Source organism: Rattus norvegicus, chromosome 1 (genome assembly GCF_036323735.1).
Source record: "Rattus norvegicus strain BN/NHsdMcwi chromosome 1, GRCr8, whole genome shotgun sequence".
In the NCBI taxonomy this organism is placed as follows: domain Eukaryota; kingdom Metazoa; phylum Chordata; class Mammalia; order Rodentia; family Muridae; genus Rattus; species Rattus norvegicus.
The window spans coordinates 219250991-219265582 of NC_086019.1; the positions used below are offsets into that span (position 1 = coordinate 219250991).

General features: G+C 39.3%; 1 protein-coding gene across 1 annotated transcript in view; it reads left to right on the forward strand.

Annotated features, from left to right (window-relative positions):
* Glyatl2 (glycine-N-acyltransferase-like 2) overlaps positions 1 to 14152 on the forward strand; it is a 32989-nt gene extending 18837 nt beyond the window's left edge. The window contains exons 2-6 of the mRNA NM_134330.2: positions 2062 to 2151; positions 3419 to 3526; positions 8755 to 8881; positions 10169 to 10340; positions 13071 to 14152. Of these exons, the coding sequence (NP_599157.2) occupies positions 2074 to 2151; positions 3419 to 3526; positions 8755 to 8881; positions 10169 to 10340; positions 13071 to 13473 (888 nt within the window). The 5' untranslated portion in view covers positions 2062 to 2073 and the 3' untranslated portion in view covers positions 13474 to 14152. The remainder of the gene's footprint in view (positions 1 to 2061; positions 2152 to 3418; positions 3527 to 8754; positions 8882 to 10168; positions 10341 to 13070) is intronic.
* The last annotated feature ends 440 nt before the right edge of the window (positions 14153 to 14592 follow it).

Consider the following 14592-nt stretch of genomic DNA (forward strand, 5'->3'; position numbering starts at 1 on the left):
ACAGAAATTACCATTTTGTCCCAGCCGCCATCAGCTGCCAATAGCTCCTTAACCAAAAAAGAGACCCAGGAGACTCTCTTATCTGTGCTGAAGTTTTCAAAGATTTAAAACTTCTCGAATTCATAGATGTGCTTCCCAAGGAAAAGATAGTGTGCACTAAGTAAACAAAACAAAATAAAAGCCTATAAGCATAACACCTACTAGAATTTCTATGCAGTTCCAAGGGACAGCAAAAAGAAATAGGCAGAAAAGGATAAAGAGAAATAATTTTCTTCACAAAAAATCCATGGCTGATTATACAGAAGGCAAATTTAAAATAACCTTCAAATGAATAGTAGTAGCAAGAAGCTACTGGGGTTAATATGTTAAGTACTAGTTTATAACATGTAGGGCTAATTATTTAAGAATGAATTGTATTTCAATAGATATAATAGAAAATTTTTAAATCTTGTAACTTATCCACAACATCACCCACAGAATGAAGTAAGTTTATATTAAAAGTTTATGTAACAAAACATTAATTTTAAAGTCCCAACTTAAAATATGTCAGAAAATTTTAATGATGATCTGAGAAACATGCAGAGATACGTCACAATATATCATGTGTTGGAATATCCGATATTTTTCTGATATTACTTCTTACCTAAATGGGCTATTGACTGACTGATAGCTTAATATAAACTTCAGAAGCATTTTAGCAAACATTCACAGACTTATTCCAAAATAAGTTTATATAAATATTCTAAATAACCATAACACCTAAAATTTTGTTAGACTCATCATATCTGTGAAGGTTAGTGTTAATTATCAGAATTGACAGAATCTCAAGACATTTGAGACCTGGGTATCTAAACTTTGGAACTATGTTTATTGATACATAACCCATCTTAATTATGTGCAGGGATAAGAACCAGGGTTTCTCACTGTGGTTAGTGTGAATGAGTCAGGCCAGGCTGAAGGGATCTCAGCAAGACTGAGACTGAGAAAAGTTTATTTTAAGCAATCGAACATTTTATATCCTCCTCATTTTTATATACAACAGGCTATATGGGGGTTTGCAAGCCAGACCAGGGATACAAGATTAATGTCTAATATTAAATGTCCAGCCAAGGTCTACATGCTCTACTGGCTTCTAAGAAACTCAGAGACAAATGTATGGCCTGAATGTTTCACTGCCTTAGGGAGTACCTTGGGTTCTCAGGAACTGAAAAGCACAGAAACCATAGGCTCAAACATCAAAAACTACACAATCATTTGTCTCTCAAGGCAGCTAAAACAGGCCAATTCCAGGGTTCACTGCAGGCAGAACATTCCCTGGGCAAGCTTCTGAATTGTATACAAACTGATATGAGCCCTAGCACACATGTCCCCATTGATAGCTTCTCACAGTAGAGATAATCTGGCCAGTTGCTTCATGTTCCTGATACATTGACTTTTCCACCACGATGGGCTGAAACCTAGAACTCTTAGCCAAAATAAACCCTTTCTCCCTTAAGACACAGCAATCAAAAGGCATTAACATAAGAACAACAAACATGAATGAAACCAAAGAGAAAATTGAGAACTATATTCACACATATGTCCAACTGTTTTTCAATGACTACAGAGAATGTTTAATAAAACAGGAGGAACATTTTCAATAACTGTCGATTGAGCTTAACGTTGCTATAGTCTGAATGTTTGTGTCTCTGTAAGAGTCATGTATTGGGACGCATTGCCAATATGATAATAATAGGTCTGGGCCCTTGCAGGGTTATTGGATCAGTCACCTTTTTGGATGTTGTGAATGCCTTTGTAGATTAAGCTCCAGAAAGCAAGCTTAGTCCTTTCATCCTGAGAAGGCAGAGCAAGAAAGTGTACCCAACAGACAGAAAGCAGAGTGCCACAAAACAAGACACAGACCAATCCCTTGATCATGGACTTCCTCAAGCTGAGAGAAATAAATTCTAGATGTTTATAAGCCTACGGATCATTAGAGGCTTTAGAGGTGGTCTAGACACGCTATGTAAGTCTCTCCCCACTCCTAACATGCTATCATTGTTTTTTGTTTTTTCATCTAAGGTATTAGAAGAGATGTTCTATATACAGAGTTCTGAGGCACTGCAGATTCTGAAGAATTCCCTAAGGAAGCACCTCCCTGAGTCCTTAAAGGTAAAATTAATACATTCTCAGAGCAACTAAGGACTGCACCTTGCTATGGCAGGGGAAGGAAGAGGTCAAGACTCACTGAAAACTTATTGAGATCACAGCGGGTCTCTAACCTGTGCTTATTTTCCCAGAGAAGAAAGAAGTCTCATTTTATAGGAGCAAAGAGCTGCTCGCCACTGTCTAAAACATGTCACTGTTCACTTCCAAAGGATATTTCACGATTTTGTGAGAATTTATCACAAAATAAACACTCAAAAGAAAGTTGGAACTATTATAGTTCGGTGATAGAGTGTTTGCCTAGCAGGTGCAAAGTCTTAGATTTAAATGCCAGTAGGGAAAAGATTTTTTCCTGATTCTTAACACATCATTTAGTTGAAGTCATGTTAGATATCAGGTGATAAGGGTTCTGATCTTACTTCAATTTTGCTTTCCTAGAGCCCTAAAAGGGCTCTAGCAGGGGAAGATTTTAAATTAAAATGAGAATCATCAGATGCTTTTTCATAGCACATATTATTTCAATGAAAGAAAGATTAAATGTACAAGAATTTCCAGGTGTCATATGTACCACACAACTTGTTGTGGAATTTACTGTGAACCAGAATTTGACCTATCACATCTTCCCAGAAGAGATGAGGTAAAATTTTCTGTTATAAAATATGCACATGGTGCTGAAGCCACTTTTTTATAAGTTGGCCTGTGGCTCGCTCTATACCTCAGGTGTCCCTTACATTTTCAATCTAATTGCCCCAGCATCCCTACTAGCTGAGATACTAAGCCTGGCTAAATCTTAGCTTAGATGAGGAACAAAAATTTTAAGTTAGATGATAAACAGATATCAACAGCTACATGATACAAGTATAAAAATTACATGATATGGATATTAAAGCAGCAATCATAAAAATGCTTCAAGGAGTAATGAGAGAAAACACTGGTAATGAATGGAATTCATTTCTGAAAAGGCTCAGCTTCATAAAATTCACTTGACACATGAAAGAAATCTGAAATCCATGTAAAATATCTATTAGATTCTACAACGGGGGTGCCCATTGGTTTATTTATAGATCTTATCATTCCTTATATTTTATCTTACTAATGTTTAAAATATATTTTTGTTAGAACAAGCAGCTAGTCACTAGGAACCATTTGAAAGATTACATCTTTTCAACAATTTTCATAATTTCATGGGAATGATCCTTGTTCAGGTCAAATATGCTACATTTTACCATCATTTTGTAATGTGCTGACATTCCTACAATGTTAAAATATTTAGGTTTATGGGACTGTCTTCCACATGAACCAGGGAAACCCATTCAAGCTCAAGGCTGTGGTGGACAAGTGGCCTGATTTTAATACTGTTGTTATTCGACCACAGGAACAGGTAAGTTGCAATATACAATAAATATGCCTGTACCCCTACATTTGTTGAATTCCTAGAATGTGTGTGTGACAATGTGGTAATATGGTACTATGGTAGATGCCTACTCCCATCCTGAGAAACGAAATAAATTATAATGATGTCAACCAATACTCTGTCTGAAAGAATGCAAAAATGTCTACAGAAAAATTACAGAATAGTATGACATGTAGGGAAATACACAATGGTTATAGTAATGACACATGGAGAAAGTTAACTACAGGTACAGGTTGTACAATTTTATCTCCACTCATGATTTTGTTTGTTTGCTAGAACGGTTCCTCCATCAGCACTGGCTTATTTGAACTGCAGGCAAATTTTATCCCTCTATCCATCCATCCTTCCTTCCTTTCTTTCTTTCTTTCTTTCTTTCTTTCTTTCTTTCTTTCTTTCCTTCCTTCCTTCCTTCCTTCTTTCTTTCTTTTCTTAGTTCTTTTTACTGGATATTTTATGAATTTACACTTCAAATGTTTTTCCCTTTCCTTGTCTCCCCCTCTCCCATGCCTGCTCCCTCTGCTTCTGTGAGGGTGCTCCCCCTACCACTCAACTCCTCCCACCTCACTGCCCTGGCATTCCCCTACACTGGGGAATCGAGCCTTCACAGGACCAAGGGTTCCCCTCCTATTGATGCCAGACAATGCCATTCTCTGCTACATATGCGACTGGAGCCACGGGTCTCCCCATGTGTACTCTTTGGTTGGTGGCTTAGACCCTGGGAGCTCTGGGGAGTCTGATTAGTTGGAATTGTTGTTCTTCCTATGGGGTTGTGAAACCCTTCTGCTTCTTCAGTCCTTTCTGTAACTCCTCTGTTGGGATGCTCAGTCCCAATGGTTAGATGCAACCATCCTCATCTGTATCCTTAAGACTCCGGCAGAGCCTCTCAGGAGACATCCACATCAGGTTTCTGTCAGCAAGCACTTTTTGGCATCAGCAATAGTGGCTGGGTTTGGTGGCTGCATGTGGGATGGATTCCCAAGTGAGGGAGTCTCTGGATGGCCTTTCCTTCAATCTCTGCTCCATTCTTTGTCCCTGTATTTCCTTTAGACAGGAGCAGTTCTGGGTTACAATTTTGAGTTCAACAAAGAGTGGGTGGCCCCATTCCCCAACCAGGTGCCTTGCCTAAACTCTGGATATAGGTTCTGCCTCCCCTTTGTTGAACACTTCAGCTAATCTCACCCCTGTTGGATCCTGGGAGCCTCTTGCTTTTCTGGCATCTGAGACTTGCTGGTGGCTAGGAAATTGATAGGTCATACTAAGTTAAGATCATGTTGAGACTCAAAGAATGGCTTGATCTTTTATTATAAATATTAAAATATTTCCTGAGGGTTAGAGAAATAGCTCAGTGGTTAAGAACACTTGTTGCCTTTGTGGAGGACCAGGGATTGGTTCCTAACCCTATGTGGTGGCTCACAACTGTCAGTAACTCCAGTTATCTGGAATCTGATGCCCTCTTGGCCTCTGAAGGCATTCAACACATGTCGTATGCACACATACATGCAAGAAAGGCTTTCATACCCACAAAATAAAAGTAAGTAAATATTTGGAGATAAGAACATTTACTAAATTAGATTTGTATATTGTAACAAGTGAGTTCTTAGTTCCATTTCAACTATTATCCTAGACTGCAATATGGTTCCTGTCTTTTAAAATCACCGGATATCAAATAATACAACTGATTCTCACTCTATGACAACTTTCCATTGTAGTATTGGTTTCCTACCGAGGTGTTGCACTGCCTTTACATCAATCACCTACAGCAAAATCACTAAAACAAAGTAGAAGAAAAGAGCTACAGGTGGTTAATGTTACAGGGAGTGAATCAGAGTTTATTCTCGATTCCAAATGGAAAACTTTGCCAACATGAATTTTGAAGATGACTTAAATATTTTATAAGGCAGAACAGGAAAATCAATAGTTTGATCTAAAGCATTATTATAAATATACATATTTTATTTAATATTTCATTAAAATTAGAGAAATAAAAGCATTCAGATTATATGTTAATGTAAGTAATATTTCTGTGGTATGCTTCTTCATATTTAAGTAGTGCTATTATGGGTTTATAAACTTGTTCCACATATATATGTATACATGTACATGCATATATGTTGATCTATTTGTTTTATGTGGTTGTCATTTTCTCAATAATAATAAGTTACTCTGAGGAGTATCTATCTTATTAGCTTTATCTTTGGCTCCCTATTTGTTTTTTCATTAATTTATTTGTTCACTTTATATCCTGACGACAGACTCCACCTCTCTTCCCTCACATGGCCACTCTTCTCACTACCACTCCCCTTCATCTCTGAAATGCAGAGGTTCCCTCACCCCAGGGTACCAACCCATCCTGATACTTCATGTCACTGCAAGACTGGGCACATCCTCTCCCACTGAGGCCAGACAGAGCAAGTCAGTTAGGGGAACAAGATCCACAGGCAGGCAACAGAGTCAGGGTAAGTCCCAGCTCCAGTTGTTGGGGGACCTGCATGAAGACCGAGCTGCGCATCTGATACATGTGTGTGAGGAGGGCAGGGCCAGGGCCAGGGCCAGCCCTGATATGCTCCTTGCTTGGTGGTTCAGTCTCTGGGAGCACCTAAGGGTCCAGATTAGTTGACTCTACTGATCTTGTTTGTGGAGTCCCCATGTCTCCCAGTTCCTCCATCCTTCCCCCAACTCTTCAAAGAGACTTTCCAAACTCATTCTAATGTTTGGCTATAGGTCTCTGCATCTGCTATGGTCAGCTGTTCAGTATAGCCTCGCAGAGGACAGTTCTGGTAGACTCCCCTCTAAGAACCCAGGTTGACAAATTCAAATGGAGCCTGAGGCTCCAAGTTGAAAGAAGACAGCAGGCCTGCCATGTGTCCCCATTTGTCCTCTGAGAACAGCTGAGCATGTTCCCCACCAAATTGGCAGGAATTGCTACTGCATTCATTTATGTCTCTCTCACAGAGGGCACTTGAGTATCCAGGGCAACAGTTATAAATATAACTGTCAACAGTGTCTTCACATGATGTGTCATTGTGACAAGGCTTTGACCAACAATGGGGCATCAAAGACTCACAGTGTGTCCCTGTCAATCTAGTATCTGTTTAGTCACAGTAGTAGTTGTCTCCTCTATCCACACGAAGACCTCCATGGAGACATGACTGACTGGCATATTCATCAGTGGCCTCCAAGAAATCAGGTGCATAGTCAGAGAAGTAAGCCCTAAGAATATCGTGTGACACATAGCACAATGTCGCATGGTTGGGATCCACACTCATTAACTTCCAACTCACAGTTCACACCAGAATACTCTTGAGGACAGACATGTGTATCTCTTCCTATCTCATTGATGCATAAAGACTCATTCATGCAGGGATCAGAAACAATCATCTACTTCCAAGTCAGAATGCCTGCCTTGGTATCTAGACACACTGAAGCAGTAGGAGCCATTGACTCTATCCAGGCACACATTGTATTAGGGGCTAGAAACACACTCATTGTGATCTGTCTCACAGATTGGTTCTCTATTTGTAGGTGAATATTCTGAATCTGTGTTCAGAATAAATTTGAATCCCAGAGCATTTATAGCCCAGAGGAAGTATACTTTTTCCTAAATGTTTTGCTTTTAATTTGTTATTTTGACTCTTCTACATGAATTTTATAAGACTCTGGTTTCTCTTGACTTGGGGTAATGCTCTTTTTTGAAATTTTATTTTTTATTAGATATATTTCTTTATTTACATTTCAAATGTTATTCCCTTTCCCAATTTCCTGTCTATAAGCCCCCTTCCCCTCCCCTTCCCCGATACGGGTGGTCCCCCCCATCCACCCCACTTACTGTCCCCCTCCAACATTCCCCTGCACTGGGGTCCAACCATGGCAGGACCAAGGACTTCCCCTTCCATTGGTGCCCAAACATGGCTATTCTCTGTTATATATGCTTTTGGAGCCCTGGGTCAGTCCATGTATAGTCTTTGGGTAGTGGTTTAGTCCCTGGAAGCTCTGGCTGGTTGGCATTGTTGCTCTTATGGGGTTGCAAGCCCCTTCAGCTCTTTTAGTCCTTCCTCTAATTCCCCCAAAGGGGTTCCTGTTCTTAGTTCAGTTTGCATTGACCTCTAGATTTGACAAGCTTTGGATGTGTCTCTCAGGAGACATCTATATCCAGTCCCTTTCAGCATGCACTTTTTAGCTTCATCAATCTTATCTAGTTTGGGTGGCTGTATATATATGAGCCACATGTGGAGCAGGCTCAGACTGGATGTTCCTTCAGTCTCTGCTCTAAACTTTGCCTCCATATCCCTTCCTATGGATATTTTTGTTCTTCTTTTTAAGAAGGGGTGGGAGCATCCGCATTTTGGTCATCCTTTCCCTTGAGCTTCAAGTGGTCTGTGGATTGTATCTTGGGTAATTTGAGCTTTTGGGCTAATATCCACTTATCAGTGAGAGAATGCTTTGTGTGTTTTTCTGTGATTGAGTTACCTCACTCAGGATAATATTTTCTAGTTCAATCCATTTTCCTATGAATTTCATGAAGTCATTGTTTTTTGATAGCTGAGTAGTACTCCATTGTATAAATGTACCATATTTCTGTACCCATTCCTCCATTGAAGGGCATTTGGGTTCTTTCCAGCTTCTGGCTAATATAAATAATGTGGCAATGAACATAGTGGAGCATGTGTCTTCATTGTATGTTGGAGCATCATTTGGGTATATGCTCAGGAGAGGTATAGCTAGGTCCTCAGGTAGTGCAATGTCCAATTTTGTGAGGAACCTCCAGACTGATTTCCAGAGTAGTACCAGTTTGCAATCCTACCAACAATGGAGGAGTGTTCCTCTTTCTCCACATCCTCGCCAGCATCTGCTGTCACCTGGGTTTTTGATCTTAGCCATTCTGACTGGTATGAGGTGGAATCTCAGGGTTGTTTTGATTTGCATTACCCTGATGATTAAGGATGTTGAACATTTCTTTACGTGCTTTTCAGCCATTCGATATTCCTCAGCTGAGGATGTTTTGTTTAGCTCTGTACCCTTACTTTGAATTGAAAGAGGATATTTTGTCTTGACTTTGAATTGTAAATAATTACAACATAAATCTACAGGAACTACTATTTTTATTATTTTTAAATACCACCATGAAACTGAATACTGATATAACAAACACTATACCACCTCTAAACATTTCGATTGATTCTTCTTTTCTAAAACAGGACATGACAGATGACCTTGACCACTACAACAACACTTACCTAATTTATTCCAAGGATCCCAAGCACTGTCAGGAATTCCTTGGCTCATCAGACGTCATTAACTGGAAACAACATTTGCAGATCCAAAGTAAGAAATTGGGTGCATGTGGGATGTTGTGACCTTCTTTGTACACACGATGGAAATAACTTCTTGAACAAGCATCGCAACACCCCACACAAATTTTTTGCAAGCCATGGACACTGAACAGGCTGCTGTCTGTTCCTTGGCTTAGCATCTACCCCCTCCAAAGGAACCCTTGAGTTACAGTGTATAACATTTTCAAAGAAATTTAATGTAATTCCTTACCATCTTAGGACTTATTCTTTAGAATGTCTATATTTTATTAATCAACATAAATGTGGGAGCAATGTATCCTCCATTTAATATTTGTTTTAATATATTGTCACATTGTCACAGGAATTTTTTAGTAAATAAGACTACGGCTTCTGGATTTGTATAATCTAAGATTGAAGCCTGGCTGAACCAGTTTTTAGCTGTGTGGTAAAGGGTAGGTTACTTCTGCTATGGAGATTTAAAAATAATGAGAAAAATGCTTATAATATGATTTCAAACACAGCCCTTAAGTACTAAATGATACCATTAAAGAAAAAACCTTATGAATATCCTACTTAGTTTTATAGAATTTCAAGTGTTCTCAATATCATTTCGAAATGACAATCATTTAACCTTACAATTGTATGGGTAGGAAATGTGGATCAGATTCAGCTATGCATCTCTGCTGGTCTCATCTGAGTTCACACATATGGGTTATCTGTGGGAATAGGCTCATCATGAACCCAAGTCTGGCATTTTGGAATAATAGCACTGTGTCAACTCTTAACTACAGGGACAGGGGGAACTGGATTGGGTGACATGTAAATGTCACAGGATCAGGAACAAAATGTGAAAGTTAAACCCAGTGCATTCTTTCTTTGAAACATGTTTACTAAATCACATTTTCCTATAAGCCTAAGCAAATTTTACAAATGAACAAAAGCCAATTCATGGTGAAGGGAGTCATGTTGGTGCAAAAAAAAAAAAGGAAAAGAAAAAGACATGAAACTAAGAAACTTATAATAACAATGTAATGGGCTAAGGACATAGAAATCATCCATTCATTTTTCAGTTCCTTGCCTCTAACTCATCTTCTTTGGTAGATATAACTGCAGGCTTATGTAGACAGGCTTCATGATACCATCCAAAACTTAAATTAAAAAGACAATGCAGGGAATTCATCTCTATAATATAAAAAGCTATCATGATTTAACACAAGACTTGATTCTGTTAATATTCCCTTTGACTCCACTGAGTAGCTTTCCCCCAAATATTAATATGTATAATTATATATCTTTTTCCCTTATTCTCCCCATAAAGGTTCACAGGCAGACCTGGGCAAAGTGATAGAAAACCTTGGAGCCACTAACTTGGGCAAGGTCAAGCATAAGCAGTGCTTTCTCTATATGGTATCTCATACAGCAAAGAAACTGACTCCTTCCTTGGTGGATGCAAAGCACTTAGTAGTCAGCAGTGAGAAACCCACGCCTTTGTAAGTATGAACAAAGCTGTTCTGAACCATTCACTTTCTTATTAATGACATGCCTCCTCTGTTAGGTTTTCAAAGTAATCATGAAAGTTTCACCCTAAAACATGGGTTAGAATCAGCACGCATGCGATCTGTCCTTATTTTGTAGTCTAGAAGGTAAAAATCAAGATGTGGCAGAGCTGTATGACACATTGGAACTCACAGCGTAGAGTCCCTTCTGATCTGTTCCAACACCTAATGACATCCCAGGAGTACCTTGGCTTTGGGATGCATTGCTTCGCTCCCTAAGAACACTTTTACATGACCTTCTCTCTCATTTGTGTCTTTTCCTCTTTTGTCTATTGTAAGGGCAGTTATGGATTTGTGACCCCCCAAAATAATTGGGATGACCTTATACTAAAATCCTAAACATATCTTTAAATGTCCCTTTTCTAAACCAGATTGTCTATATCAGGAGCTAGTGACATGGTGCAACAGTTAAAGGTGCTTGCTGGCAAGTCTGATTACCTGAATTCAATCTCTGGAACCTACACAATAAAGAACAGAACCAACTCCCAAAAGTTATCTTCTGATCTTCCTGTGAGAGCCTGTAACACCCATACAAATGAACAAATAACTATAATTTAAATTTTTAATTGCTTACACAGGTTGAATGTGGGTTGCTCATTAAGCTGCCATGCCCTCACTACCCCTGCCAACTCTAGTCTAATAACCATCCAACCAGTATCCTGCAGAGCTGCTGTGTAATCACAGTGAGATTTAAATAAGGACCATGTCTCTGTTCACAAGAGTTCAGTGCTTCCTGCCACACTTCCAGATAATTTTGGACTCCTTGACCCTTTAAGAGGAGATTTACATCAACCTCTCAGACCTGGCTTCTTCTATTGTTTCTTCCCTCCAAAATGTCTAGCCTTTGTCAAAAATATGACAAGGTCATTTTAGAGAAACATTACCTGTCTTTTACATATAAGTATAAAATCAGAAAATTAGACATTCTGCCAAAAGAAGTAGTCTAAAGAAGAAGAGGTTGATTCCAAAGACTGAGAAAGGCTAAAATAACGGCACCCAAAAGTGTTGCCATTTCAATATTATTTTCCATGTAAAATAGGAAAAAGAAGATACAACAATAGAATTTGTCATATTGGTTGACGTCAGGTTACTTCAAGTTAATTATTTTGGTAAGGACTAAAGCTGAGGGACTCTTGTTCATATTTTTGATCTCTTGCTTTCACTCACTCTCTTACTCACTCCTTCTCTTTCTCAGAGAAACCAATTAACAATCTAATATTAGTTCGGTGACCTGAGGCCTTTGTGTGAATGATTTCATGATTTCATTTAGTGTTGAAGCTAAATGCAGAAGCTAATGTACAACCATGTTGTACTATAGCTTTATAAGATTTCTACTTAACATTCACAAGCTCAGGCCTCTAAGATTATTAGCTCCACTCTGTCTAAAATATCTCTCTCCTAAGCAGATCAATCTTATCCTAACCATTTACTTTGTTACCCAGATCTGTTCACTAGTTACCTCCTTGCAATAAAAGTCACCTCCACAAGGGCCCAACTTCGTTTTACTCATAGCACTCCTGAGTATTTGGAACTAGTTAATTTATTCTACAGGTTCAATATTTGATTCATTCTCTAAGAAGAAAGCAAATGCTGCAGGAGCTGGGATCCTCAGTTGCTGGCACACAGTAGGTTTTAAACAAATATGTGTTCAGTTAATTCTCTGCATAAGACAACTGAATTCTAATAAACAGATTTTGAACACATTTCACATTGTCCAATTTATGTTTAACATAATGCTTAGAAGAATGGAAAGCTGGCAATGGGTATGTGATTTGAGGATGCTCAGGCACATGACTCTCTGTGTACCTGGAAGAACTCTGTTCTTTTTGTAAACTACATGGTTACCTGGTCAGCATCCCCATCTAGAACATACTAGAAAGTTTGTCCTACTGTGAGATAGGAGTTCAGTATATTCTCTCAACAGAAAGAGTCCAATGACACGATAGCTTGCTCAGCACATGGATGATGGAATGTGTAACTAGAGTTGAAATGCAGTGGTTCATTCCACTTTCAGAGCTCCAGGATGACTCCCTAAGCCCCTTTGCATCATTATAGGTGTCTTCAGACATCAGGACTTAGTGACAAGGGCCATCTTCATTCCACATTGTTGCCTTTTTTGCTCTTGACTTTCTTTTGCTCATCACAATGTCTCAGGAGCACAAGATACCAAGTTCTATGATTCTGAACTTTGACTTTTCTGCTTGCTTCATGTGTTTTAGGAATCTTGCTTATCTGCATTTTTCCTTTTATATAAAACAAAAATGATCATATTTGAACTCTCTTAGAAAATCAATGGTCACAGGCAAATAAGAACTGGAAATATTGCTTGGAAAAGTTTTACTACCTGCTAGGCGCTGAATCTGAGTCCTTACCATGCTGGCTCATTAGTCTACCATGAAAATTGCTTATTATTCTTGATCACTAGATGAGGAAATTCAAAAATTCAAGAGTGATTAATCAGCAAACTCACACACACACACACAGAGAGAGAGAGAGAGAGAGAGAGAGAGAACGGCGCTAATGATGGGAACTCAGGCAATCTGATGGCAGAGTACAATATCTTAGATATTCTATCTTTTGCCTCTTGGAATAATTTAGGGGGAAATGAATAAACTTATTCACCACCTATGTAGCTAACGACTTCTTTCTTCTTGTTTTCAATAGTGACCATCAGTTATTCAAATTTGCCCGCCTGGATGTTAAGCATGCTGCATTGGTGAATAGCATCTGGTATTTTGGTGGCAATGAGAAAAGCCAGAAGTTCATTGAACGCTGTATCTTTACCTTTCCCAGCGTCTGTATTATGGGGCCTGAGGGGACCCCTGTGTCCTGGGCCCTGATGGATCACACTGGAGAACTAAGAATGGCAGGCACCTTGCCTAAGTACCGGCACCAGAACCTCATTTACCATGTTGCTTTTCACCAGGTCCATACACTAGAGAAGCTGGGCTTTCCCATGTATTTACATGTGGATAAGGTTAACCTCACCATTCAGAGAATGTCTGCTGTGCTGGGGCATGTCCCCATGCCCTGTACCTGGAACCAGTGGAACTGGGTACCTCTCTAAAGCCAGAAAAGAGTGAGAGGGGGACTGCACTTGTAGATGGAGAAATGGCTGAGTGAACAGAGAGAAGTGAACTGTCATTAGGGTGGTGTGTGTTTCTAGAGAGCAGGGTTGCATCACACTGAGCTGCACACAGTTTCTTCGCCCTCACATTGCTCATGCTCTTAATTCCATTTCTCAGCATACAGAAGGCCACCATGTCCTGCTCCCACATTCTCAGGATTCCTGTAACACATTTGGCTAAATTGTACTCTCTCCTATTCATTTTGCAGGCTCATTGATCCATGGCTATTAGTCAGTAGGTTTGTTTTGTGACCTGACCCCCCACAACCCTGCACACAGGCATACTTCCTCTGGCTTTCTGTAGCTTTGCTTTTATGGGTTGGAGAAGTTTGTTCTCATGTCACTCACCAGACATTAAATTGTTAATATGTAAAAACTACTATACATGCAAACACAGATACACAGTATGTGTGGTACAACTGTAAGAATTGTTAGAAAAGAGACTAGAGCTCAGCAAGTAAATGTGCCTGCAGTCAAGCCTGGTAACCTGAATTTGATTCCTGGGAACCACATTGTAAAAGGAGAGAATCTATTCCATCGACTTGTCCTCTAACCTCCCCAGGTATGGGGCGCATGTGCACACACAAATAAGTAAATGTAATCTTTAAACAGTTAAAAAGACTAACTGGTGATCTTTGAGACTAGATTTGTATTTTTTTTTCAATGAACATTCACTATTACTTCCCGTGCCAGGAAGGAACACTTAGCATTGTTCTAAAGGCTGAGCTTCATTACTTCAGTCTAACGTTTATATGTCATAAATTCTTTATTTATGGAAGCTTAAGCTCTAGAAAGCAAAGAACTGTGTGGAGAAGAGAAAATAACAACATTAAAAACAGGAAAAACGGATGTCTGTTATGTAGGAGAAAGGAAGAAGTTGGGATGAGGAAGGAGGATGGGAAGCAGAACTGGGGTGCTGAAGGGAGAGGAAAGGAGGGTAGTAGAGAGGAGGAGAGAAGAGGAAAGGGGGTGGAAGGGAAAAGAGGGGAGGGGAGAGTGATATCTTAGGTTATGGAGAGATCAGCTCTTCTGTAGAGAGGATAAATAATGTGGTCGCAT